The sequence below is a fragment of the Oenanthe melanoleuca genome, chromosome 4 (genome assembly GCF_029582105.1).
Source record: "Oenanthe melanoleuca isolate GR-GAL-2019-014 chromosome 4, OMel1.0, whole genome shotgun sequence".
Classification (NCBI taxonomy): Eukaryota; Metazoa; Chordata; class Aves; order Passeriformes; family Muscicapidae; genus Oenanthe; species Oenanthe melanoleuca.
The window spans coordinates 54491336-54518442 of NC_079337.1; the positions used below are offsets into that span (position 1 = coordinate 54491336).

The following is a 27107-nucleotide window of genomic DNA, read 5'->3' on the forward strand; positions in this document are numbered from 1 at the left end:
TTATTATTGTTATTGTTATTGTTATTGTCATTTCTTTGATTTTTACTTGGTTGCTGACTCGAGAGTTTTCAGGCATAACCCAAGCTCACTAGCAAGCCCCTGCTGTGCTTCAGCCTGGAGAGCAACTGGCCAAAGGCCTGTTGTCAAAAGAAGCTGTTTTAGTGCATAGGTTGAAGAGACTGAATACACAAGCAAGCATGAATCACAACATTGGTTTTAAGAAGTAAAAACTAGTGTGGGAATAAACATGGTGTCTCTAAGTTTGGGTGACCACTGCTATTTTACCATTATTTAATAGGCAATCAAGTCTAGGTCTGTGTGGTTCATGTTTGACATCCTGTTGTGTTTAGCCAGCAGATAGAGGAAAGACACAAATTGGTCCAGAGCAACAGAGGCTGTTTTAAATAATATACTTCAGGGATTAAAATGTTATTCATAAATTAAGCAGCTGGGAAGTTAGGTACATAGAATTAAAGTAAAAAACAGCATTATTTTAGCTAGAAGGAGTAATGCATACAAAGTTAAAATTTTTTCACTGCAGGATAATGATTCCAGGCTTAGCTCCTTGTCATCTTAGATACATTCTTGCTACCATGTGACTTTCTCAGGAGGTCAGCTGCATACATTGAAACCTTGATTATCAGTGAAGTTTAAGTGACGGCGCACATCTGCTTTTCCCACCTTGCAATTATGCAGCTACCCCTCTTGGAAAGGTAAAGTAATTTTACAAGAACACATCAGATTTAGTGTTACACAGAAAACTCTTCCCTTTACAGGGAATTCCCTTTACAGGCAATGTGCCCAGAGGGGCTGGAAATTGAGTGCCAGTTGCTGCTCAGGTTTCTGGCCTGAAAGTATCACAGGGTATAAAGGACATCGGGAAGGTCCATAGTTGTACACCCTGCTCAAAGGCAGCCAGCTGTGAGTAGTTCACACCTAGGCCTGTGTTAAAAACTCCTAGGACAGAACCTGCATGGGCAATCTGTTCCAGCAGTTTTTAACCTGTTCCACTGCCTTTTTCACCCATTGGTTTTTTATCCTCTCACCATATGCAACAAATAGCCCAATTTTATCTTTTTACTGGACTCCTTGCAGGTAACTGGTGATCCTCCCAATATTCACAGGCTCAACAAGCCCAGCTCCCTCAGCCTCTCCCTACAGGTCAGGGACTCCAGCCTCACATCAGCCCCTGGGGTCTCTAGTTAGACAAAGTCAATTTTCTATTAACACACACCAGAGAAGCCACATCCACAGCAGAGATATCCACAGGCTGGGAGGTGACTTGAGGGAAACCTGATCTTTTCAGTCCAGCATTCCCAAAAAATGCCAGACAGAACCTGTATATGTGGTAAGGCACAATAGAACAGCAAGAAGGCAAAACTAAAGTCTTAGGAAGGCATGCCCAGAGGCTTTTATAGATTTATTTTGCTCCTGCTTTGCCTCAAAATTCATTTTAAGGAAATAGTGACTAGCATCAGCTGTTCAAAGTGTAGTAGTGCTTAAAGAAGAGACCACCAGGGAGAATGAGAACTTAAATTAAAAAAAAAAAAAAAAAAAAAAACCAAAACACTAAAGCCCCAGGGAAGCTCTGACTTACAAGAGAGAAAACACCTCTATACTTGGCTCATTTCAATTATGTTCAGGCAGCATGCAAGAAACAGAGAGCATCTCTGATCAAAGTGGCTGCATGTACACAACCTCATAATGCAACACAATTTGGGGATTTTAAATAGAGTTACCAAATAGGGAGGTCAGGACCTCAAAATTGTGTTTAAAATTACAAAATTAATTCACAGTTGAAGAAGCTTCTGAATAGAGCAAATACAAGCAGAAAAGTGTGTCATGGCATTTTGCAGTTTGACAGGTTTCAAACAAAAACTGCAAAGAATGAAAAGCAACACAATCCCTCTGTTTCCCATGTGCAAGCTTGAAAACAGCATAATAGTTTGGGCATTACACTTTAGGAACACTAAATTTCACTTGTGTCTCTATTTCTGAGAATCACCAAAGATCATTTATAGCATATTTACCTATTGCAAGGTCCTTAGCAAGCTGCATTTGGCATCAATAGTAGATGCATGTGGAGAAGTCAAGTGAGCTTGTTTCCACTGCTCCGAAATGACGCCAGTGCGGCACGGACGCGACTGCCTCAGCTGCAGCCTGCTCAGCCATCACTGACTGCTGTGTGAGCACTGCTTCCTCCACTGTCCTGTGAAACTCCTGACTGTTCCTACATGTTTGGAACTTGAGAGCTACAAAGAAATAACTGTTGGATACTACTTTCAAAAAGACACAACACTGACCTTAGATTTCTTATTTCGTACCACAAATATTTTTATACTTTTCTAAAAGCACATCATTGATTCTATATGACAAGGTCAGCACCAGAAGACTTCCAGTATGGTTTGTAAAATCAGTTACTCAGTTTTACCACTCTGACAGTGTTAAATAAAGTAGACACACACCTGCAGGAAGAATCCCCAATTAAGATCAACTCTATTTTACATTAACACGAACAGTAAATACCTGCATCTGCTGACCAGGTTTTACTGTTATAAAACCTTACAGAAATTAAGAAATAAATTAAATGTGCCATAAAAGTAGGTACATTCAAAATTGCTGCCACCACAAGCAACCACTCTCTGCTACTGTTAAATATCAAAACAGCTTTAACTATGGAATATGTAGCACCAACAGCAATTTTTATTTGCAGGCAAGATGCATTCTTCTGCATAAAGTAAAAGAAAAAACATCCGAGTTTTGTTCTGGCAATATTTTAACCCATTTTTATTACAAGAATGTGGGACTTCAGATCAGGAAATACAAGAAATACAAGCATCTATTTTAGAAAAACTAATAGAGAAATGTAGAATTATAAATTATTCATATAAAAGGAGTAAATATGACTAGCAAGAAAATAATCTTATTTTCAAGTCTGATGTTAACTACCAGTGTTGACAATGGCACTTTTCCCTTTTGTCTTCACTCATTTGCTTCCTCACTCAACACTCTTGAAAGATTCATTCGGGTTTTCTCCAGTGCCAAAGTTTTTGCTCGTCTTTGAGGCCTTGAACTTGACACTGGGACAGGTTCTGGAATTTGGTCACCACTGAAACATAGATTATTTATGAGTTAGGTAAAAAATACTAAGAAAATTGAAGAGCTTTTATAAGAACAAACTTGAAATATCGTCTTAAAGAGCAAAAATACTTCGGAACGAACTTTTTTTTTGTTTAGAATATACTGGTGTTTTCCAAGCGATATAGCAGTATCAGTAAAGATAACCAGGTGATAAGCAGTTGCAAAATAAGCAAAATTAGATGAAATCAAATTCCCCCAAAATTAGATGGAAACAAAGCTAACATGCAGAATAGGCAAATCGGAGAAACTGACCCTGGTCACAATAAAGTCCCCAGTAAATGGATTACTTGCTTAAGAAAGAGTTGAGCACAGCTGAAAAGTACAAAGATAATATTGTTTTTATTCTTATATCCTGCAAAATCGTAAGGGAAGAAATCCATTGTCTATATTCACTTCTCAGTCATTTCTAGGTGCTTGTCAACTACATGTTGGACAACAAGCAACAAAACTGTGAGGGGAAAAAAGAATTTAAATTTTAAAAATGTATATTTCCACAAAACAGATTAAAAAGGGCAGAAAAAACTAATTGGAAGAAGAGCAATAATGTAAACCAAAAAAGCTGACTTTTTTCAGCTAGAATATCTGTTGACTCAACACACAAAAGGTATGTTATAAAAATATTATGGGCTTTTTGGCAAAACCTGCCACTGTTTCAAAAGTACCAGTTCAAAAAAATTTTTTCCTTAAATATTTATCAGTGTTTTAGGAGCAAAGGATATCAAAACATACAGGTTTGGGAAAGAATTGAATTAAATTTCCTTGCTAGAACAGACACCAATGTTTTGATAGTGGGGAGACAAGGATTTACCTTTCAAGACCACGTTTTACACTTGCACCAGTTTTTCTTCTGCTCACAGACCTCCCTTCTGCCACTTTCCGCTGTCCTAAATATAAACAAAAGTCTTTTTTCGTATCTTGTTATCATTTAGTTTTTTAAACTAGTTCTGTATCTATCTTTCTTCAGTGTTTGATACTGCATTTAAACACAGAAATAAGCAGTCAGCATTGATAGAATGTGGTCACAAAAAACCAACATCAAAAACCCCACAATTTTCTAACTCCTCCCAGAAAGACTTGTACGTTACTGTTAATGGCTGTGGCTAGGTTATCTGCAAGCCTATAGACAGTCCTTTTTCCTTTTCTGAAATCTGTGTTATTTATATAACACAGAAATATGTGTTATATATATATATAATTTACACAAAACAAACTATTTCAATCTTTTAACAAATACAACTGCAAAAACTACAACAGAGTATGAATAGCTTTTCCACCTATACATTCACAAAAAGTTAGTATGAACTTTTTTAATTAAAAACAACTACTATTGTAGCCACTGTACCTTTGCCAGTTTTGCTTCTTGCAGATCTTAATTTTGCAGTTTCTCTAACTTCATTAACTGGAGTATGAAGAGCATCTTTATTATTTTCTGTAAAACAGAATAACACATGCAGAAGTCATAAATTAAAACTTTATTACCTTAAATACCAGGATTTTAAAATTTGGCTGTTACATTAAAAAGCCACACAATCAAACCCCACTTTTTCTTTAAACCAGAAACTAGCTAATAAGGCTAAGAGAAAGTTTAAAATGTCAGTCCACCCCAGCAAAGTCAATCATACATAAACTATTCCGGATAACTGTTTAGCCCTTTCCACTGTGTTGGAAGCTGAGGAAGCACGACAGAAGATCAGCTTGTCTGAACAGAGACCTGCTTCTGGAGCTCAAAAGGAAAATGGAACTCCAAGATCTCTGACAGCAAGGTCAGGCTTTACAGGAAGATGACAGAGCTGCGGTTCATACATGCGTGGAAAAAGCACCAAAGGCCAAAGTTCAATTACAGTTAAACCTGGTCAGTGTTCTGTGAGATAGTAAAGAAGGACTTTTGAAAGTACAGTAAAAGCAGGAAAAGGTCCAATCAAAACACTGGATGAAGTGAAGATGGTCAGTCACCTGACTAATAGGACTAGAGAAAAAGCAGAGCCATTCAGTGATTTGCTTGATTCTTTAATATTACTGATGGACCTCAGGCTCCCCAGTCCTCTGAATCAGAGGACCATGAGAACAGTGATTTTTCCATTTGAGGACACTGAAATTGTAAGGGACCAGCTCCAATGTCTGTAAGCTGAGCATGAGCCAGCAGAGGCATCCTGGCTAGTACCAGAGACTGTGGCCAGCAGGTCCAGGGCAGTGACCATTCCCCTGTACTCAGCATTGATGAGGCCACACCTCAAATCCCATGGTCAGTTTTGTGCCCCTCACTGCAAGAAAGACATTGAGGTGCTGGAGTGAGTCTGGAGAAGGCAATGGAGCTGGGGAAGGGTCTGGAGCACAGGTGACATGGGGAGTAGCTGATGGAGTTGGGGGTTGTCTCCCAAGTCCTATTACTTTATATTTTCACAACATCTAAACAGTTTACTGAATTGTACACCTGCTACTATACTACCTTCTTCATTGTGAGCAGTATTTTCAGACAATGTGATATCTCTTTCCTGTGTCCTTTCAGGGAGATCTGTTTCCTCAGTTCTTTCAGGGTGGTTTTTGTCCACATTAGGATCCTTGGTCAATTTCATTTGCATCTTCTCAATAGCTCTTTGACATAGTTTATCTTTCACTTTCTGGAGAACAGACATTTAATGTTAAATGCTACTCAGATTTCTTTTATCTATAAAATGTGTCTGCTAATAGGATTAGTTGAAATTACTGCACAAAGGATACAAAAGTGTGACACAAAAGTGACCAGTTGAGCTCAAAGGAGAAATATCAATACTAGGTACAAAAATACCAATTTTTTTCTTTTTTTTTTTTTAAAGAAAACCTGAAAAAAAATTAAAGCAACTGCACACAAGTACAGCTACCTCAGGACAATATGCCCATAGTGAATTCAGCATTTTTACCAACATTTCTATATAGCATTGTGTTCAATGTGCCACACTTCCAAATTTTAATTTTTTCCACATTAATAAAAGCACCAAAGTAATACTCTTGTAATCCCTTCCCACTTCATCTTAAATCAAACATCCTTTTCATGTTGCCTAATGATCTTTCCCTTACACCATAAGTTTAGGTGTAAAATTTCGGCTATTAATAATTAATTAAAGATAAGCTGAAAAACTGCAGACCTAATACTGAATTTTTATTTTAACTTGAAAAAAACTACATCACAGTTATCAAAAGAACTTACTGTACTGCAATGTATCAAGTTGGGCACACTGTTTCAAGCTGCTTATACTGTCTATGGTTTATCAGCTCAGATTATTGTAAATGATTCAAAAGTTACTTTTCCAAACTGGTTAGAAGAGAAATTCTAGTTGTATTGTCATAGTAAACAAAAGGCCCTTCATTTTTAAATGTATTAGAATATTAGACTACTAATGAATAAAAAAGTAAGAACCATGCTATTTATGTACTACCTTTTGAATCTCACTGAGCAACACCAGAAGATTCTCAGTAGAAGAACTAGTGAGTTCTAGTGAATTTAAAGCTTTTGCATAAAGACGGACATCTGGTGCAGTTGGGTCTGCCAGGATTTCATTGCAAATTTTCATGGCTAAAGTATCATGCACTGTTAATGCCTGCAAAGGAAGAAATTAGGTATCAGTAATTTTGCTGGGAACTATTTACAAGAGACAGCAGTGAGAACAATCTGATTTAAACAGTAGGTTAATTTTGCACAGAAAACATTTTCCTAAAATGCACTCTTTTCAGTACATTCACCAACTGATTTCTAGAAACATCTTCCACAATAGAAACAATTAGCCATGTGCAAGTTCCTACTAGCATTTTTTAATTGTAAGCGGGAGGGGAAATTGGGGATGGGGGGAAGAAAAGGGGAGGAAAAGGGGGAGGAAAGTGTCAAGCTAGAAGACCTCACTTCCTGAACAGGCACTCATTTAATCCAACTGCTGACGCTGGGAATCCCAGAGATGCCCAGACAGGTAGCACCAAAGGGGGAGTAGCTCTTAATCTAACACAAGTACTATTTTCCTACAGTTTAACACTTTGTACCTGATAGTCCTGAGACTTCTTGGATTGACATTTCAGTCCACTTGGTCTGGTCAGGTCCACTAACAGTTCAGAAACATTACTGATATCTACTTCAGCTAAAGGTGATGTTGCAGGAGCATTTAACAGTGTTTGCAGAGTTGGAAGATAAGCTTCTTCAACACACTCCTGGTTAGACCTGTTTCAGTGAAGTCAAATATTAGTAGCATAAGACGAAATTAAGTTTTCCCTTCCATGATGAAAGTTCACTGACTTGTGAACTTGGTACATCAATCAAAGCAGCCAAACTTGGTAGCAACAGCCAGGAAGATCAATATATCAAAACTGTTTCATAGTACCATTTGAAACTTTAGCATGTAGTATTTCAAGCAAGTTTTAAGTAGCACTTCCTTCCTCTGAAGAATTTGAACACTCATCCTTACTACTGAAAACCCAACTGATATACATAGATGTTCTATCTTGAAGGACAAGAGAAAACATTTCCATAAATACATTTCTGTAATTAATTTTCATAGATTAATCTTCTTGTCTGCTCATTCCTCCTTTCTGCTACCATTTTTCTTTGGAGGTACTTCTCATTGTGTAAGAAAGCAAGGAAACCTGGCAAAAAACGTATGCAGTGGTTAACAGGATTTTTGGAATAAATACTTGTGATTTTTTTCTCAGAAGAGTTCCTAACTCCTGCCAAGCAAGCCTAAAAATCATGTTGCACTTGGTTCTGCAGCAAGTTGTCTAAAAGAGTGGTTCCACAAGACTTGTCAAAACAATTTAACAAGTAAAATGTCAAAAAGTACAAGGTACAGTTGAAGTGAAGCCTTTACTCTTGCTGATATTCATGCTAACTTCCTATTTTAAACCAAACAACTACAGGAGAAAACTAAGAAAGCAAGTAATTTTTAAAAAAACGGATTACTGGCAGCTGGATTACGGAGCCAAACCAACTGACAATAAAACCTTTTGAGCACTACAATTGGCTAGAAAATACCCAAAGCAAGAACTCTCCCTTTCAGCAGCTTTAAGGCTTTATATTGGCTCAAGCATTACTGAAGTATCATTCAGATTATTCCCTGTAAATGAAAAATAAAACCACCCCTAGTAACACACAGGCACAAGGCGGAAGCTTCTCCTCTTATGCTGCCTGAGAGTTTAATACACTATAGAACACATTCCATGAATAAGAATTGTGCAATAGTTTTAGGACCTTGTCCCTGTTTTAGCATCTCATACCACCCTTCTGACATGACAGATAATTTTAAAAGTCAGGATCAACGTTTTTTCCTCAGAGTTTAAATATTTCACTTCAAAAAGTAAAATCTCTTGATTATATCTGTGACCAGATGGAAAGATTAACAGAGCAGCACCCAGAAAACAAATGGAATTTTAAAATTCAGTGAGAGATCAGTATCAAATTTAGGTACGAGCCTCTGCCAAATCTCATTTATTACCAAAAATCTCCTTTATTGAATGGCAACTTTGCAGACAAGTTCTGAATTACATATGGTATTTAATAATTCGCTTCTAATAATACAGGTATCTGTCACTGAAGAAGGTAAATTACTCAACTTAAAATGGACCATTTGCGATCTTTGAGACAGAAAATAAATTATATTTTCTAACTAAACAGAGATTCTCAATCAATGAGCCAGACTAAGACATAGCATTTTTTCCTCCACAGATTGTTCTGATTTTTGCTTAATACATACACCATGTTATTTTTTCAAGAAAAAAGATCATCTATAAGGTGTCACAGGAAATTGCCTGATTTGCAAAGGATTTGGAAATACATGAGGTTACTCATGGGATAAGTATCCACTTAGATCACTATCAAGGGATAGGTGGGCAATCACTAGAACTCATGAAAAAAGAGACTGAAATTCCAAGCATCAGAAGAAGACATTCACAAGTAAAAGATTATCAGTGTTAAAAGTTTAAATTCATTATTCATTATCAGAGATACTGGAAACATATGAAATCAATTTTTCTGTTACATTTCTAAGAATTTAAGTAGGGAAAAATCCCATTCTATAAGAAACTGGGTATTTTTCTTTGGCTTTTTTCTGACAACAGAAAATATATATTGCTTAGGGGTTTTTTGCCTCTTCAAGACAATCCCCCCTTTGTACTACTCCTCTTAATGTGGCAAGGCCATATAGGCCAAAAATTTAATTCAATTTGGTTTGAAAATTAGATAAGGTAACATAACACATTTAAATTAAAACTTAACTATAAAAAAGGCAGATAAATACTTTGTTTGTTCTAACTTGATAAAACCACTAGCAGCTACTAAAAAGTAAGCTTTCAGAAGCAGGTAAAAGGAGACAAGAATTGCTGTTTAGGTCTATAATCTCTCTACCTCTTTTGTCCACCACCAAAATGAACAGGAGATTTGAATATACTATGAATTTAAATATGAGTATTCCTTGGTTCAAAAACAAAACAGAAACAAACCACAAACCACAAACCAGCAGCCTGCTGCTTTGATAACTGCTGGGCACTGATTATTTTCTTTTGAAGCGTTCCTGCTAGCTACTTTTTAGCGACACTTCAAAGCCTACCTGTAGTGCTCAACAGCATAAATAAGTAAAGCACATCTTTTTAAATTAATTTTATTCAGTATCTTTGAGAACAGTTTTGACTGTAGGCTTAGGAAAAGAAAAAAAAACATAGAAAGCCACAGGGGTAACAGGGAATTAATTGAAAATCTTCAGAATGGTCACAGGTTAAGATTACATACTTTCAAAACAAGACGCATAGGAGGTTGAATTAGATGTCTAAATCTAATTTGCATTTGTACCATTTCTACTTGTGCAAGATTAATAAAAAGATTCCAAAAGCTGCTAGGATATGAAATGTATTGTCATGTAACAAATTACAATGTATATTTTCATATAAGGAATTACAAAGAGCATTACCTATTTGCATAAGCAAATAAAGGGAAAAAAACTCCCAGACAGTGTCTGAGCCGAGTATCCTCTTCAGTCACAGGATTGTACCACAACAAAACAAGACGAGAAAAGAGCTTGGCACTGATCAGCCTCCCGGAGAACATCAGTTTGGCAATGCCTTCTGCAGCTTCTGTCCTTAGCTCTGAATACTGAAGAAAGAACTCATCATATATACAATACACCAACCATAATGCTTTTCACTAATACTTTACTGTAATAGCCTATATCCTACCTTACCAATCATTCTCTACATTCACATATTTCCACCTGGACAGAATGCAAAGCAGTTCAAGGGTAATGTAAGCCTTCTAGTCACTTTCTAGGACAGGTATTTTAATATTAGAACATTAATTTCAATACACATCACATAATATTCCCAGGCAATCTAATGGGATGATAAGCCATCTGCAAATATAATTGTAAAACAAAACTAAGGCAAATTTTATAATATTCCTTACCTCACTGTCTAAGAAACCAGAAAGAAGATTCAGAAGGTAGTGAACTGTGGCAGTCTCCTCTTCCTCCTCTATTGTTTCACTTTCCTCCTCATCATTTTCAGTTCTAATGAGTGCACTTTCACTTTGAGAGTCACTGCTTCCTCTGGTTTTAAAAGGCTCAATTCCAAACAGTATTAGTTGATCGAAGATTGCCTTTAAAGCACTGAGCTTTATCTTTATGCTATCTACTTGCAAAACCTAGGTTTAATAAGGAAAATAAATATATCATCTTCCAGTAGACCATCAATCTTGAAATTAATCACAGTAGGATTTTTTTTCTTTAATAAGATTGATCATTTTGGGAAACTTTTTTATATTGAAGAAATATTCTAACTTTAGGAAGGTGTGGTACAAATTTATAATAATTTGTAACACCATCTGGGAAATAAATTATCAAGTCATCTATGCAATTTGCTCTACATAAAATCAAATTAATTTCACTCATGGAGTGAGCATCCATATGTGAGATGTAATTTTATTGTTCAACCCATAAACAGACACTGGACAAACAAAGTCTGTTTGCCTGTGGTAGTTCCAGAGTGTTAGGCATTACAGAAATATAGCTAAATAAAAGTACAGCTTAATTAAAACCAACAGTATGTAAAAAGACAACAGGGACCAAGAAAGTAATAAAAGTCAAAGTTACATAGGTTACTATATATATTATAGTTCAAATTACATGCAACTAAAACCATGCATCGTGGGTTAGCCCAGAGATTCTAGACCTGTTTAGCCCAGGTTTAACCCTGCTTCTGATAGCAGCCTACATAGAGAATGTGGGGTTTAGTACCTGCCACTTAACTCAAAGATTTAAGGTACTAAAGGTAACTGAAATCCTCTCCAAACAAACTATTTGTAATGTGACATATCAAAGGCAAATTAAAAACAATAGTAAATATTTCTTTTTTAGGAACCCTAAGTTCTCCTACAATGAGCGGCAACTCAACTATCTTGTCTGAGTCAAGCATACCAGCTCAACTCCTGCAGTCATTTCTCCAATGTCTGCCTGAACACACTCTTAGAAAAGCACCAACACTTCCCTCAAAGCCAGGGTCAAAAACCAGGGTTAAAAAGTGTCATATTTGATATACTTAGCTTAGTGTCAGAATGTCCATGCCATTATTTATTAGTTTGAATACTACTTTATTCTCTAGTCAACAACTCTTCCTTAATCCTTAATGCAAATGTATTAATTATTCAGAATTTTAATCAGACACCCAATATCACAGGTAAGTATGCAGCAGAAATGTGAAAACCATCAGACACATTTTTAGTTTGGTTTCCGAAGGAAGGCTTAGAGAATCCTACAGCTTCTCTTTTATGTATTGAGTAACAAATATTCACAAACATATTAAAAACAAACAGGTTTTTTTATTGTTATAAACTGTAATAGAGAACAAAGATTTCACCCAGATTTGGAAGAGAGAGTGAGATCTTAAAGGTAAGGAATTCCATGACCTTACAAAAGAAAAACATGCTACTACCAAGATAAACTGAATCTTACTAGACATCAGAAAAATCTGCAGGAAACCACAAATCACATATTACTGGCTCTCAAAGAACATTACTATGCATGACAGCTTGTTATAGATACAAGACTAGATGTATTTACTAAGCCACAAAGACCATCATTTCATTTCTCATCAGATATTTTACCTGTAACACCAATGGAAGGTGTTTTTGGGCAAATTCTTTGCTCTGAAGGGTACAGCAGCCCAAACACAGAACTGCCATATTTCTCACAGTTGGGTGGATATTAGTTACACCTGGAAGTATCTGAAAACAATAATATTAAACTTTATAGACAAAATACATAAATTGAAAATAAAACTCTGACTACTAAAATATGCTTACCCTGAAATTAAAAATAATTATTTTTATTCAGGATTGAAAAATGGCAACTACCAAATATTCTGTTTATTTAAATATAAACAGAAGCAGACTGAATCTATTGTTTGAAATCAACAACAAAATAATGGCAAAAGTCACATGAGTGTTTTGCTTTGTGTTTGTTTTTAATAAATATTTGTTTTCAAATAAAATGGAATTGATCACTTTGGGAAATGAAAAAACCAACACACAACAAGCCTACATATTTCATCATAAGACATGAACATTCTTGCAGACAAACAATACCCAGTTCCAAGTTACAAAATACAGATGACACTCTGATGTACTTGAAATAGTTTTGAGAAGACAACTGTAGAAAGCCACACAAAAGAAAAAACAGACTAGATACAGTATGAACAATGCAATGGCTTCATTTAATTTTTTTTGCATTTACTAAGGAGTTTATTTATTTTGTATTCCTACATACCAGAGATTGAATGATTTCATTAATGGTTGGACTGATTCCTTTAGAAAGTGACATGATCTTCAGAACTTCATAGCACATGAGCAGACACTTCAACAGTGTTTCAGGATCATTCTTCAAGTTGATCAGGAAAAATGAGAAAAACATGATTAGTACAAATGGTGGCTATGATAAGAAGAATGGCGCGATTAACCATAACTTGTCCCTACCCAAAACAACATTTCATGTCCACTACACATTTGTTGTGCCAGAATATTAATCATCATCTGTCTATAAGGTATGATCAAAATAAATTCCTTTTTATGTTTTCAGTTAGTTAAGGACAAAAAAGTAAGAACAAGACCCTTTTAGAAGCTTTCAGTTATTCAGACAAAAGAACAGTTTAACAGCAATTCATTTTTTCTAGAGCATACCATCAGCTTCTATATAACTTATCTTGTGAGAGCATACTATCAGCTTCCATAACTAATACCATAAACATTTGGTTTCAATTTTTAAAATGTATTTGAGACAAGGCCAAACTACACTTTCTTTTAAAGCTAAGAATAAATTTTAAAACATAACCAGCACTTAAGAATACAGGAAGGGAAGAGACCTTCTCCACACGTATTTCTTTAATTTCAGCTTGCTCTGCTGCTTTTATCAGATCATTTTTTGTGTGTTCCAACTCAGTTATTTTCTCTTTTAATACTGATGCTGTATTAAAATCCTGAAGAGTAATGCATTCTTCCAAAGCTTGTTTTGCTTCAAAAAGCTTCACTTTTATTTCAGCGACCTGAAATACAAAGTAAAAAGAAAATTACCTAATAACCTCCGTGGTATTAGCCAGTGATACACTATTGACACTAGCCAAATATTAACCTGCTATAGAAAATTCTAGGTGATTAAGCTTAAAAGAATATTTTTCTTATTAACGAACCTTAAGCTCCCGCTTTCTTATTTCAACAGCATCAACAGGCTGCTCAACTGCAACAGTTGGCTCACGAACTTCTGATATGATTTCTGCAACCTATTGTTACAAACAGTACATTAGTGTCATTAATTGCAGTTCAGATATATACTAAGCATTTAACTTTTCCAAATTTAAAATATTATCCTTCTGAAAAAGTATTGCACATCCATGCAGTTTCTCTTAGCAGCTTGTTCCCTGTAAATAACCCTCAATTTGACAACACATAATGTGACCATGAGCACATTTCAATCCCATTTTCTCCCATCCAGCTAGGTAAACAAGGAATAAGAAGACCTTAAGTACCTATCTGAGCTAACAGGAGGGAAGAAAAATATGAAACCTGGAAATCTACATCATCCTCACTTTGAATGTTTTCGTCAGAACACTTTGCATCTAACACAATGAAGTATTCTGGAACAGGCTACTGAAGTGTAGCACTTTCCTAGTTTGAGGACTGCATTTACAACAGTCGCATCTTCAAATATAAAGGTCTCTAGAAAAACACAAAATGCAGCTATATGCTTAAAACCAAAATAATAACAAACAAAAAAACCTCAAAAAGTATTCCCAAAAAAACCCAAAGGGGAGGGAGACAATATTTAAATACTGATATTTCTTTTAAAATGCTTCATAAATGTTGTTTGATTTATGGGGAAGACAGAGACTAGAAAACAAGCTTTTACAATTACTTACAATTTGAATCCTTCTGTCCTCATCCTTAACAATACTGAGCAATCTTTCAACAAGCAGAGGTATAAGTGCTGCTGAAGTTGAAGGTAAAATGAGAATCTTTTGTAAAATAACTAGCAGATGCTTTCTGCATTAGAGAAAAAAAAACCAAATGTTTTCTTATTGAAGAAAATGGAAGACATAAGAGTTACTATCCTACCAACTTGGAGACAGTATGATGAAGACTTCACAATACAGTATCACAGAAACTTTTCTCCATAGCTACATTAACTGCCAAATGTATCTTTTTACTTAGCATGTTTGTCTTTTACTGATTTTATGTTTTTTCTTGATCAGAAAATGCTGAATTTTTTAATCAGATGTCCCTACTGTCCAAAGAAAAGTCATATCAGAAGAAACAGTCAGTATCAATCTGTAGAATGCTTTCACGGAAATAATCTGACTGAAAATTTTAAAAAAAGAAAAAAACTACTTAAACTATCCTGCCAGATTGGCACACATTCCACTAAGAGTTTGAAATTACTGCTGTGTTTATATTATCAAACTGCAAGTTTTCACAAAATGCCTGAGATGGTATGAATTTCCAAATTCATTTGCTCTTCTTACTTCACACCAAAAGGCTGTTCAAATTGTAAGAATGACTCAGTTAACACAGTACAATTTAGCCTGGCATCTAAGATATTTGTAGCCTTTTTGGCCTTAGCAGATTATAGTTTAAAAACACAAGAAATAAACGGGCTACTTGCTCCAAGTCATCTATTGTGAAACAATCCATTTTTCTCCCTTTAATTTTTACATACTGTGCTCCAAATAAGCAGTTTTATAATTTCATAATCTCAATAAAACTTTATAAAAACAACTGAATTTGTTTCCCCTAGTAATGTTGAATCTGCATTAGAACTTACTTCTCCATAAAAGTAAGCAGACAATATTTGGCACAATTTTGGGACCAATTCCATTAAGGAGACTGCTTTATATTCCAGCTAGCATTAGAACTGTATTTTGTCTATTTGATCAGGTTGTTTTCCAAGCAGAGGTTCTATGCCTGTCCTCAGGCATGAGTGTCTTAAGCTTAGTAACACAAATTTGATATTTAAATTTACCTTCCTCCCTCTTCCATGGTATCCATGCAGCCTATGATTAGAATCAGTTGCTGGCCTATAAATTCTTTTGTCATCAGGTTTTCAAAACAATTAAAGTCTTCTTTTTGTTCTTCACTAAGAACTGGCATATTTTGAAGATAACTGAATCCAAACAGAACAGATATAATTACATTCAGATTCACTGTTGGACAGTAATAAATAAGTAAACACATAAATACACTCCAAACAAATCCAAATATCCACTCCTGCCCCACCCCCAATAAAAAAACCCATCACTATCTTGCCCTGTATAAAGAAGTGGTTACGTTAGGTATAAACCTTAAAAATTAATTATTGTGTTCTTTTAATAGATTATTTTTCAGGAAGTTATTTATACCAAATAATCTACAGTTTCAAAATAATGCACTTGGTTTAAAAAAAATCTCTTTTGTGAACGTAATACAACAAGAAATGTAAAATGTCAAGTAATGCTACATGTGATTTCACTTGTGTAAAAATGCATAAAGATAACAGCTTAGGAACAAACGTACATATGTACCATTTTTTTTACTATTTTCTGCATATTTACGTACAATGTATTTTTTACAAGTTCAGAATTGTTATATTGCCTACAAGACAAAATACAAGAAAATCATGAAAGTGTACAGTGACTTCTTAATCTGATTAAATATGTCATACAGAATAATAACCTGTTATCAGATGAATTCAGCCTTATAGCATTGAAAACGTAATCAGTTTGTTCCATTTCTTTATTTTTCTGGACTCAATTGGTTTTTTATCAAAATTTTATCTAGCAGTGAGAGTTATGCTTGTTCAGAAAATCTGGAGTGAAACTTCACGTTCAAAATTCAATATCACAAAATATAATTCAAATATTAACATGAACTGTTAAGAAGATGCTTTTTTTCTACCCCAGATTTGTAGGTACTTTTCAGTAACAGCTTGTTATTTTTAGCAAATTTTAAAAATTTCTTCAAATTTAGGACAAAAAACCCCTTGCATCCAACTGCTATTTAAGAACATCTGAAATAAAAATTAAGTGTTTCGGATCATTTAATAATGTCGCCTGCACCAGGTAACAGAGAATATCAAAACGCAGCTCACAATCCTGCTTCTTTCTGAAGTGCCAATGACTTGCATGTTCTTTCTCCTCCTAACCAACACCCTCACAGTGCACTGCACAACCGCACACAGGCAAATCTTACCTGAAACAACAGCTCAACAATGAGGGCTTTAACAGTAGATACCATAAACAATTGCTAGCAAACCTGATTAATTTTAGCCTCACCCTGAAGAGTAATGTAACTGAAGGCACTTTGAGTAAGACTGGATGGAAACAGAACAAATGTTCTCTTGAAGAACAGATGTTTTGGAAAATAAATGTTTCATGGACTATTAAATGAATAATGAATAAATAAATTTATACCCACCAGATTGGATATACATTTCAAAACTAAGGAAGCACAGATGCTTCATTTATTAAATGTTTATGAAACATGTTAACACATTCTACACTGAAAAGTAGCAATGACTTCACCCAGTACAGAGAGAAAAGAATATGCCTATTTTAAATTTGAAACATCCATCAATACAATGCCTTTAGCAGCAGATCTGATTTATTATCATTTCAGGAAGATTCACTCTGTTTTATAGGTAAAATTCTGTTTCACAGGTACAGGTACAACACCTCAGTTAAGATTTCCCAGGATTATCCATGCTCAGAAGCAAATTCTGTTCAAAATTTGTGTTAAGACTAAAGAATCCCAAGAAGACAAAAAAAAAAAAAAAAAAACCAAACCAAAAAAAAAAAAATTAAAAAATTCCCAACCAAAACACACAAACACCCCACCAAATAAAATAAATTACCATTCTTCTACCTCAACAAAACATTCATTTTCACCATCCTGCGCCCTTCAGTTAAATACAGTTCTGTAATTGGCTCATTTTGCAGCTGTGTCACTGCCTTCAAACGTAAGTTCTTGGAAAGCATGTCTGCCTGGGCAGGCAAAAGAGAAGTTTCAATTCAAAAATACTTCTCTTAGGGACAGCAGCAAAATTTTACTTTATTTTAACAAATGACAACAATGGAAGAAGAGTAGGTCTCTGCAAGTTCTAAAAAAACCCTCAACAATCTTTTTTAAAAAGCAAAGAAAAGTTAAAATCACCGTTCAAGCACAATTTTGGGTTTGGAGGATACCTGAACATTTGAATAAAATAAGTATTTTCTAATTAAAAAAAAAAAATCTACTTTAGTGGTAAGAGATTTATTTTTAAATGAAATGTACCTCAATAAATAATCTGCATATATAACAGGTTCTGGCAACACCTCTTCTAGTACAACTTCACCTTCTTCACCTTTTGATTTTAGATATTCACAAAGACATCTCCAATATAACACATTTTCAACTGTTAAATCCTCCAGTGGAATCAGCTTTCTGAACAAAAATAAACAAAGCAATATGAAGAGATGAATAAAAGAATCTAAAACAATAAATACACAGAAGTATTAGAAAATAAGAAATAAATATTACTTCCTAAAATGCAAATAATCCCCTGTCAAAGGTATTCCCCACAGAAATAATTAATGATTGAGAAAAATAACTTCTTGTCTTGAGGACACAGAGCTCCACAAGCCATTCACTACATTGCCCTTCTCAGCATTTTAACCCAAGGCTGTTCAGACTAGTTTCCAGAAACATTCTGCCCAACCCTTCAGGCTTTCTAGAGCAACCACCAAGGTACTTTATGAAACGCTGTTATCACTGCAAAACTGATCATTAACCCACAGAAATGCAAAACTGCATTAAAATATTTTTCAGCTTCTATGAATTGTTTCTTCCATTCTTAATACAAGATCTTGACATAATAATGGAGTAGCAATCACAGTATGTCAAATGCAAAATCTAATACAACTCAACAACTTCTCATCATCCATCTGCCATCATAGGCAGATCATCCATCACAAGGTCCCCACTCCTTTTTAGATTCATAGTACTTTTCACACCGAGCATGGCAATTAATCATTATTTTCAGAAGCAGAACATTAAGTTGTGTATTAATTCTACCTCAAAACAGAAAAGACAGTATCACTTCAGTGGTACTTTTTAGTCCCTTTAGTCCTTTTCCATTTTACTTGGAAACCATCAACAATTTTGGTTTTGCTTTAGACTGCTCACATACAAAACAAACAAAAATACCTGCAGCAACATGTAGATGAAAACTGATTATTTGACAGCTTCTCATTAATCTGACAGGTCTTTATTTAAATGTAAATTTAACAAAAAAAAAAATCAGACTTCAAAAATCTAGCTATTTATCATTCTGATACTCCATCATACAAGCTGTACTTGGAAATTTCATACACAAACAATCCTAGTGTTTTCCATTTAAATTTAAATTAAAAATTTAAATTAATTTTAATTTAAAAATTTAAATTCCATTTAAATTAAAGTAATGTAAGCTTCATTACAAATTGAGTAATTTGACTTATTTTTCAAAATGTCATTAGTCTAACAGATCTGCTACTTATAAAATTCTCTGATAGCTCAGTTTTTCAGAATAGAGGCTTCACTTTGCTCAGGACCAAAATCAGACCAATCAGAATGGAATGATTTTGAACAGTGATAGGAGTCTAATCATAAATGACAAAAATTAAATGACAAATTGTCACTAATTAAAAAGCAATAGTAAAATCTTATTCTGTATTATGGGAGGAAATGCACAGTGTCATATGAAGTGCCTTGCATTCTGGTTAGCAGCATGACAGATATAGCATGTTTTGAAATCAGTAGATGCTACATGCATTGTACTCCAAAGCTACAGATATGGGCCTGTCTGGTTTTAAAAAGCATCAATAATAGTGAAATAACTTTCTTACAGCCTTTGGAAATGGGCCAGTATCTTAAGAGGTTAAAATTAATTTTGTTCTATGTTCTCATACAAAATACTCATCTTTTGGGAAAGAAGAATGCTCTGCATACCTGCTATCAAGGTTTTTACAGTTCTGAACTATGTCATCAAGTGAAGATAATGAAAACATAGCATTTAGTACTGAGATGGCCACTTCTGGGCAGTTTTCTACATCCAGTCTATGAAGCAATTCTAAAACATCCCCTTCCGTGGATTGTAACCAGGCTGGAAGTAGCTTCTTCTTCATTACCTCCTTAACAGCATCTAATAATACAGGAATTCAAACAGTTTAAAACAAAGTTTAAAAAAATATCAAATTTTAGATATACTTTCACAAAACATTTTTCTATAGGAGTCTTTTTGCAAAAAAAAAAAAAAAAAAGTTATTATACAGTTAAACTTAACATTACCTTAAAAAAAAGAAAAATGCAGTTGAGCAAGAACTACTTAGGGTACCTTTTTTTAGAGGCAATGCTATATTTCCCCTCACAGGGAATTTAAAAAAAAACCTTTATCCAAAAGTCTTCTATGTCTAAAGATAGCACCTCAACCCAGAAAATCTACAAACCATAAACTCCTGTAGAACAACAAAATATTCAAAATCCAAATCACAGAATAGGTAAGAGGAGGAGGGATCACAGAGGGTCATCTGGTCCAACTCTCTTGCTCAAGCAGAGCATCCCAGAGCACATGGCACAGGATTGCATCCATACACTTCTTGAACATCTCCAGTGAGGGAGACTCTACAAACTGTTCCAGTGCAAGGTCATCTGCACAGTAAAGAAATTCTTCCTGATATGCAGGCAGAACATTCTGTGCATCAGTCTCTGCCCATTGCCTCTTTCCACAATTGCTTGGCAGCACTGAGCAGCCTGGCTCCATCCTCCTGGCATCCTTCTTTCAGATACTGATAGATGGTGATTAAGTCCCACTTTTCTCTTCTGGAGGCTGAAGGCCCAGCTCCCTCAGCCTGTCTTTGTAACAGAGATGCATCAGTCCCAAATATTCTGGATAGCCATTGTTAAATGCTGGCTCTGTTTCAAGAATCAGCCACTTTTGGAGGCAGGATACCACATGTGAACTGACATACAGAATTCTCATGCTATTGCAGTTATGTGAATGGATCATGAAGATTACACATGATACTTTAGCTCCCTATTCACCACTACCACAAGAAACAGTTCCTGGACCAATAGTGTACTATTTAATCAATGAAAAAAGTATTTATGGGAACATCCAGAATGTATACATCAATAATGTATTCACCCGGACTTAAGCAGGAAAGCTGAAAGGCTAAATGTCTGGTGGAGGTAAAAACATAATCACTAGGGAGCAAAACAATTATGCTCCTAGGCTCTTTCAGAAAACAATATCTAGTATAAGGGAAACAAAGTCCACACACGCTAACAACATTCATCTTTACTCTTATATGTAACTCATGATAATAAATGTAGCACTTGAACACAGCAAAGAGTTCAAAAAGAACTGTAAAAAGGTCTTGAAAAAGCTAAATTATAGTCCTAAGAATAAGAAACCTCTCCAAGAAGGTGAAAAGTAGAATACAGTAGAATAAGAGCTGAACTCACCTTGAAAAGTAGAACTAAGCAGAATGTTGATTATGTATTCTAGGCCTTATCTACTATAAGCCCTTGTTCTGAAGCCAATAAGGAAAAACATCAAAAATTCAATGTAGATACCTTGAATAAGCAGGTTCCTCACTTGCTAGTTCAGGAGTTACCCAGATAAGAAGATTCAATAAACACATATTCAGGGTTACAGGATTTGCAATATTTGCAATACAGAATGGCCTATTTGGAATACAAACCTATCTAACCTGGCAAAGAACATGTAATATCAGTTAAACTACATACCCTGGCACATGTTTTCCCCTGTGATTCTACATGTCAAGAAAAATAGAAGTCTCAGCAGCTGGGATGTAAAATCATCCTAAGGAAGAGACAGACACTGAGAAAGTATCCGTCCTGGATCATAAAAGAAGACAAGTCTTTATGTTGAACACATCAACATCACTGAAAAACAGGCCACGTAGAAAGGCTATACTCTCTCTTTGAGGGAATACAACAAATACTTGCTCTTGATAAGTGAAGGATCACAAAAAGAATGAGGGAAAATAGTTTCCTTCCCAGTTTGGAAAGATTACTAAGAGAAATGTATTCACCCTAAGAAGTATCTCTCAAGACCAAGCATTATTGGGGGAGTGGTGGCAGCCAGCAGACAAGCATCAACTAGTTAGATAAAACAGCAAACTAGTCTATCAATAAGAAATAGGAATTCAGAATATGGGTTCTTCAGTGCTCAACTTCAGAAACAGAACATGGCAAACTTCTGTAGGCTACAACAGATAAGGATAGGTGACTAAAACTTCTTATACAGAAGGAGGTGGTCTTTTAAAGTGTAGCTCTATATAATACAAAAAAATTACTCAGCTGATTGTCTCTTTCTTTCCTAGAACAATAGATGATCCCCAGCTAGCCAAAAAGAATAGTAGATCATTAAAAACATATGCATGCATGACACACCTTAAAGAGCTCTAGTTCCCAGCGAATGCAGTACTCTAGTCTTGTTTTCTAAGTGAATATCCACACAGATCATAATTCTTAATTCCCAAGCAGCACACCACCCAGCAAGGCAAATTCTTAGAGTAAAATTCAACTCAGTGCAGACTTTCCAAACAAAGTAGAGAGATTACACATCAGCACCCAGTAAAACAGGTAGCTTCTATTGTGCAATTCATGCATGAAATTGCTGCTGTTGGGTGAAACAAAAGAACCAAAATGGTGTTCTATATAGACAGGCCAAAATTGTCTCACTCAGATGCAGGTGATGTTTCGATATTTTGGCAACACCACCACACACAATTATGGGTACATTCTGAATGGCTCTTTCTATAGAGTGATACAGTACAAAAGACTTTAAAAAGAATAAAGCTGCCCATGGTGAAATGCATAAGGGTCAAAGATTCATTAAAAGAAAATTCAAGCTAGTTAAACAAAAAAAAAAACAAAAAAAAACAGCTGTGAAGATTTCTCTCTAAAAGCACATAGGAAGTATCTTCAAACTGATTTCACATTTAAATTCTTTAATACATTTATTAGTTAAAAAAATATCTGTAATGAAACATTTCCAAACGCACCAAATTAATTACATTTTCCTACTTCTTTATTTAATTACATTATTGTTTTTTAATGTTAATAGTATTTGGTCCTATTTTAAAGCTTATTGGCTTTCAGGTTTTTTGAAAATACAATTCTTTTATGGTTTGTTCACTATATGGCCTGGAAAAACAAAGCAGCAAGTAGTTCATGTGTCTAAACATTTCCTGGTACCTCATTACTCCCTTTGAGCTCCTTATTACTGCCATCACAACTTCTGCATACATCACCCCAACACATTAGAAAATATTCTCTCAAACATTAGTATTAAAAGGTTAAGAAACCTACAATCTCTTACCAGATCTGTCATTAAGTCCTTGTTGCAACAATTTAACTCTCTGTGCTATTGTCAGAGCTCTCACGTGAACTTTTTCTGCCAAAACCTTAAAAACAATTAAGATGTTAAAATACATTTCCACATATGATAACAAACAAACCCTTTACCTACCTATGGTTTTACACTGAGTTTTTAACCATGCACAGAAATCCTAAATCAATAGAAATCTGTAATACCTATACCAACAGCACTGTACCAACACATAAAAAATCAGATCATCGCGCATGGAAGAAATGAAAAGTAAAATAAACAATAAAGTTAACATATAGTTATTTAAGTTATTTTAAGTTATTTAATAACTTAAATGAACAATATAGTTAACTAATAAAATAATAGCTTAGAAGCTGATCAGCTCTGCTGGAATGCAACACGTGGACATGAAAAGTATCCTCTCTTTTAAGTGCCCAGGGTAATGAACACTCGCAATAAATTACAGAAGTGAGTACTTTCCTTAAAAAGCCTCCTAACAGAAAGATCCATTTGAAAACAAACTAAGTAGGATAAAAAAAAGCAGAAGACCGTTCTGTATGAAACAACTGAACATTTTGTTTCAAGGTCTCACCTAAGATGCTTGCATAAGAAACAGACATGTTAGCATAGGTTCTTACCTCTGGCATGTAAACATGAGTAATGGTTTATACTTCTCAAAATTGCAATACCTAAACCATGCAATTTTTAACTACTGCTGAGGTCCTAACATCCACTATAAAATAATAGAGAAGCAAATTTGCTTCAATAACATCACAAAATGCATAGATAAAAACCAATAAACTGCATACATAATTTATATTGTTATTACCTGATCTTCAACAGACAAATTCTACCACACTAGTAATTTCTATCAAGCAAGTTCTACAGTCAAGGTCAGCAGTTTTAACTTGAAAACTTTTATTAAATCACCCCCCTGTAAAATTTTGGTAGATGAAAATAAATTATGAAACTGTTGTTAGTGTTAAGTGAAATATAATAAAAGATTTAAAGCCTTTTTTCCTAAGTCAGCCTTTGAAATTAATGGTAAGTGATCCAATTTACCTCATATGCCAGCTTTCTGACAGCATCCTTTACATCCATAGTGCGGCCTACAATTTTTGGCAAAGTCCTTTGTGATGGAGCGATGCATGACAGCACAGCACGTCTCACGTCTGAGTTTGAATCATTTTCAAGCAACGTGCTGTAAACTGAAAATAAAATAGTCATAATAATGCTTTCATATGAGTTTGAGACATAGAAAAACAGAAAATACTCTTAAAAAAGCAGCAACTGTTACCAAAATCCTTCTTCTGCCCCTGCAGAGCTGATAATTTAGGAAACAGTTCAGGGTCACAACCCCAAGATTTTATGGTAACTACATGCTGAGCTGTGATGTCAAAAGAAATAATGTTCGCAATTATAAGTAAGATCTTCAGTGAATAACTTCAAAAATTGCTACTCTAGATCTCATCCATAAATAACCACTTTGTAATTTACTAGCAGAAAAAAAAACTTTTCCAAATACTGGCTCTTTAAGATCTCTATTCACTAGTTGAACCTCTTCATAATATTTGAAGTAGATCCTCAAGTTTTCCTATAAATGGAAAATTTAAATCTTCATTAAGCCTACGAAAACTCTTACAGTAAATCCCTCATGCTTTTATATTATATTCTTGAATCTTGTAAATTAACAAATATTCTTAGACAAAAGAGAAAGATCAATACTACTTACTATTAACAACAGGGCAGTTTTCATCCTTAGGATCTTGAAGCCTTGACAGGGCCAAGACAGCTTGAATTCTCACACTTGGAAATTTATCTTTAAGTCTAATCAACATAGCTTCATTAATTTTATCAAATAAGTCATCATCAATCTCAGCATTCTCTGGCAGATTTCCCAAAATCTTATTAACAAGCTGACAGGTTCGAAACCTAACTGCATTGCTGTTTGCATCATGAGACTTAGGGAAAGAAAGAAAGAAAAGGTATTCTTATAATCACACTTTTCTCATTTCCAACATAAGGCTATTAACATGCACATCTAAGTGGCAAATGTTCTAAAGAATAAATACGCACTTCTATGTTTCAAAAGCTTTCCCAATTTAATTTTATTTTTAAGATTAAAAAGTCATAGAACTGAAGAGCAATTACAGCTCATTGCCTGGATCAGTGACTCTAGAAAAGCAGCAGTGCCTTCACAAAGGAAGCAGCATGCTGACCACTGCATGCAGCCTACAGTGCATCAGCCAGCTTACTGCTCTGACTCCATGAAGCATTAGAAGAAAAAAAAGACATTAGCAATTATAATTAGTTAACTTAGGCCTGATCCATAATCTTCCATGGTAAATCAATAGTTTAGGAAAATGTAATTCTATTTGTGTGTTCATGCCACTGGAACTGCTACCTTTCTATGTAACACTAGCTGTAAGCAGAAAGGAATAATACATATGCCAACCCCAGTTGCATAGAATATCTCCTAATATTTTTGTTTATCAAAGGAAGAATATAAATTTTCACCACACTTCCACAATTTTCTGCTTATAAATACACCTACAGAAAAGCCTACAGTGACATATCTGACAGCCATATAGGAGAATATCCCCTTTTTCTCCCAAATTTTGAAATCCAGTTGTTGGATTATTGTGTGGGATGTGGTGAATCTTCTTGTGTTAAGGGAACAGGGATGCTGCTACTTGTCAAGCAAAAACTTTGTTTTGCTTTCACTTTTTAAGTTCTAATTTGGAAGTATCAAGTACCATCAAGTTTTCCCCACTGCAAAAAGTTTCCATTTTTTATGTTAAACATTTAAGAATAAATTAATAAATTAACTGTACCTCAAGAAGAAATTTAAACACATAATTCAGGAATAAATTATCTTCTTCCCCCTCCTCACTACCATCTTCTTTCTCCGTCTGATAGAATGAAGTAACAAATCTAGCTGCAAAATTGATCACATGTTCCACTGCTGGTTCCCGCCTGTAGATTATCATAGCATACTTGAGGCAGTGAATGAATTTTTCATTAAAGCCTTCTTTATCATCCAACTGGAAAAAAAACAAAAAACAAACCACAACAAAAGATAACTATCTGGTTCATCTTTCAAAGCTGTACCACAGAAAAAGAAAATAAGTGGGCTTACAATTGACAGCTTCCAACTGAATTTAAATTTTTAAAGGGCTACAGCCAGCAGTCGGGGGCACACCCGCTGTCGTGCCCTCCTCTGTGAGTATTTTGCTGTAACCACAGCAGGTACATTACGACCGCGGCTGACAGATTTCAGGACGACAGTCAACACCCCGTCCATTACACCCTGTGTCACACTCATCTCGGGTATCCTAACACCTTCCCGCGGCAGCACCGCCGCGCTCGCAGGACACAACTGCGCGGAAGAGTTCAGCGGCCTGGTTTTGCGGCATTTGGCTGGGGTTTTGGTGGAGGGTTAGGGGTTCTTTTAGCTTGTTTATGTGCTCTTAAGTGGCGGGCACACTGGTGTTGGTTTTAGCGGAACACTGCGGAGGAGGCCCCTGCCCCCCGGAGGACCAGCGGAGCAGCCGCTGCGGCCCTCAGCTCCCCCCGCGCCGGGCCGCCGAAGGGCAGCCGTACCTGAGCATAAGTGCTCTTCAGAGCCACCATGAGCTTCGCGTGGTTCTGGTGAGGCTTCTGGGCCAGCTGAAAGGCTTCCTGGACCTGCAACAGCTTCTTTTTGGGTCCCATGGCCGAAGAGCGGCTGCTGGACCGACCCCTCACAGCGCCGCGCGCGCCAGCAACGGCCACAGCGTCCGCGCGCGCAGCTTCAAACCCAGCGCGGGAGCCGCTCCCGATCTCGCGAGAAACCGCGGCGGGCGCGCGCTCGTGCCCGCGCGCTGGAGGCGGGGCGGGGGCCGGGCCGGGGCGGGCGATGGCGGGCGGCCAATGGCGCTGTTGGCCGGGAACGCGCGGGGAGCGTCGCCATTTTTACACGATCAGAGAATGAATCGGGCTGGGTCAGAGCTGTGGCGTCTTGGAGTCCAAGCTGTGACCGTGCACTGCTATGTGAACTAGACCATGGCGTTCAGTCATTTCTTGAACACT

General features: G+C 35.8%; 1 protein-coding gene across 1 annotated transcript; it reads right to left on the reverse strand.

Moving 5' to 3' along the window:
• Positions 1 to 2681: 2681 nt before the first annotated feature.
• Positions 2682 to 26845, reverse strand: NCAPG (non-SMC condensin I complex subunit G). The gene is made up of 21 exons (XM_056490991.1): positions 26640 to 26845; positions 25871 to 26080; positions 24769 to 24997; positions 24099 to 24244; positions 23028 to 23112; positions 19628 to 19820; positions 17933 to 18082; positions 15648 to 15788; positions 14548 to 14671; positions 13822 to 13911; positions 13498 to 13677; positions 12906 to 13016; positions 12245 to 12364; positions 10550 to 10786; positions 10059 to 10240; positions 7150 to 7324; positions 6555 to 6716; positions 5588 to 5759; positions 4484 to 4570; positions 3950 to 4025; positions 2682 to 3109 (listed from the first exon to the last, which is right to left on the reverse strand). Exons 1-21 carry the CDS (start codon positions 26748 to 26750, stop codon positions 2983 to 2985), a joined length of 3108 nt encoding a protein of 1035 aa, XP_056346966.1. The 5' UTR covers positions 26751 to 26845; the 3' UTR covers positions 2682 to 2982.
• Positions 26846 to 27107: the final 262 nt, after the last annotated feature.

What these genes read in the sequence shown, in the direction of transcription:
- NCAPG (XM_056490991.1), bottom strand. Translation starts at nt 26,750, where the DNA reads ATGGGACCCAAAAAGAAGCTGTTGCAGGTCCAGGAAGCCTTTCAGCTG. An exon ending in TGTTTAAATTTCTTCTTGAG is followed by an intron (nt 24,998 to 25,870) that starts GTACAGTTAATT and finishes TCTTTCCCTAAG; the next exon opens with TCTCATGATGCAAACAGCAA. An exon ending in ACCTTCCATTGGTGTTACAG is followed by an intron (nt 10,787 to 12,244) that starts GTAAAATATCTG and finishes TATTAAACCTAG; the next exon opens with GTTTTGCAAGTAGATAGCAT.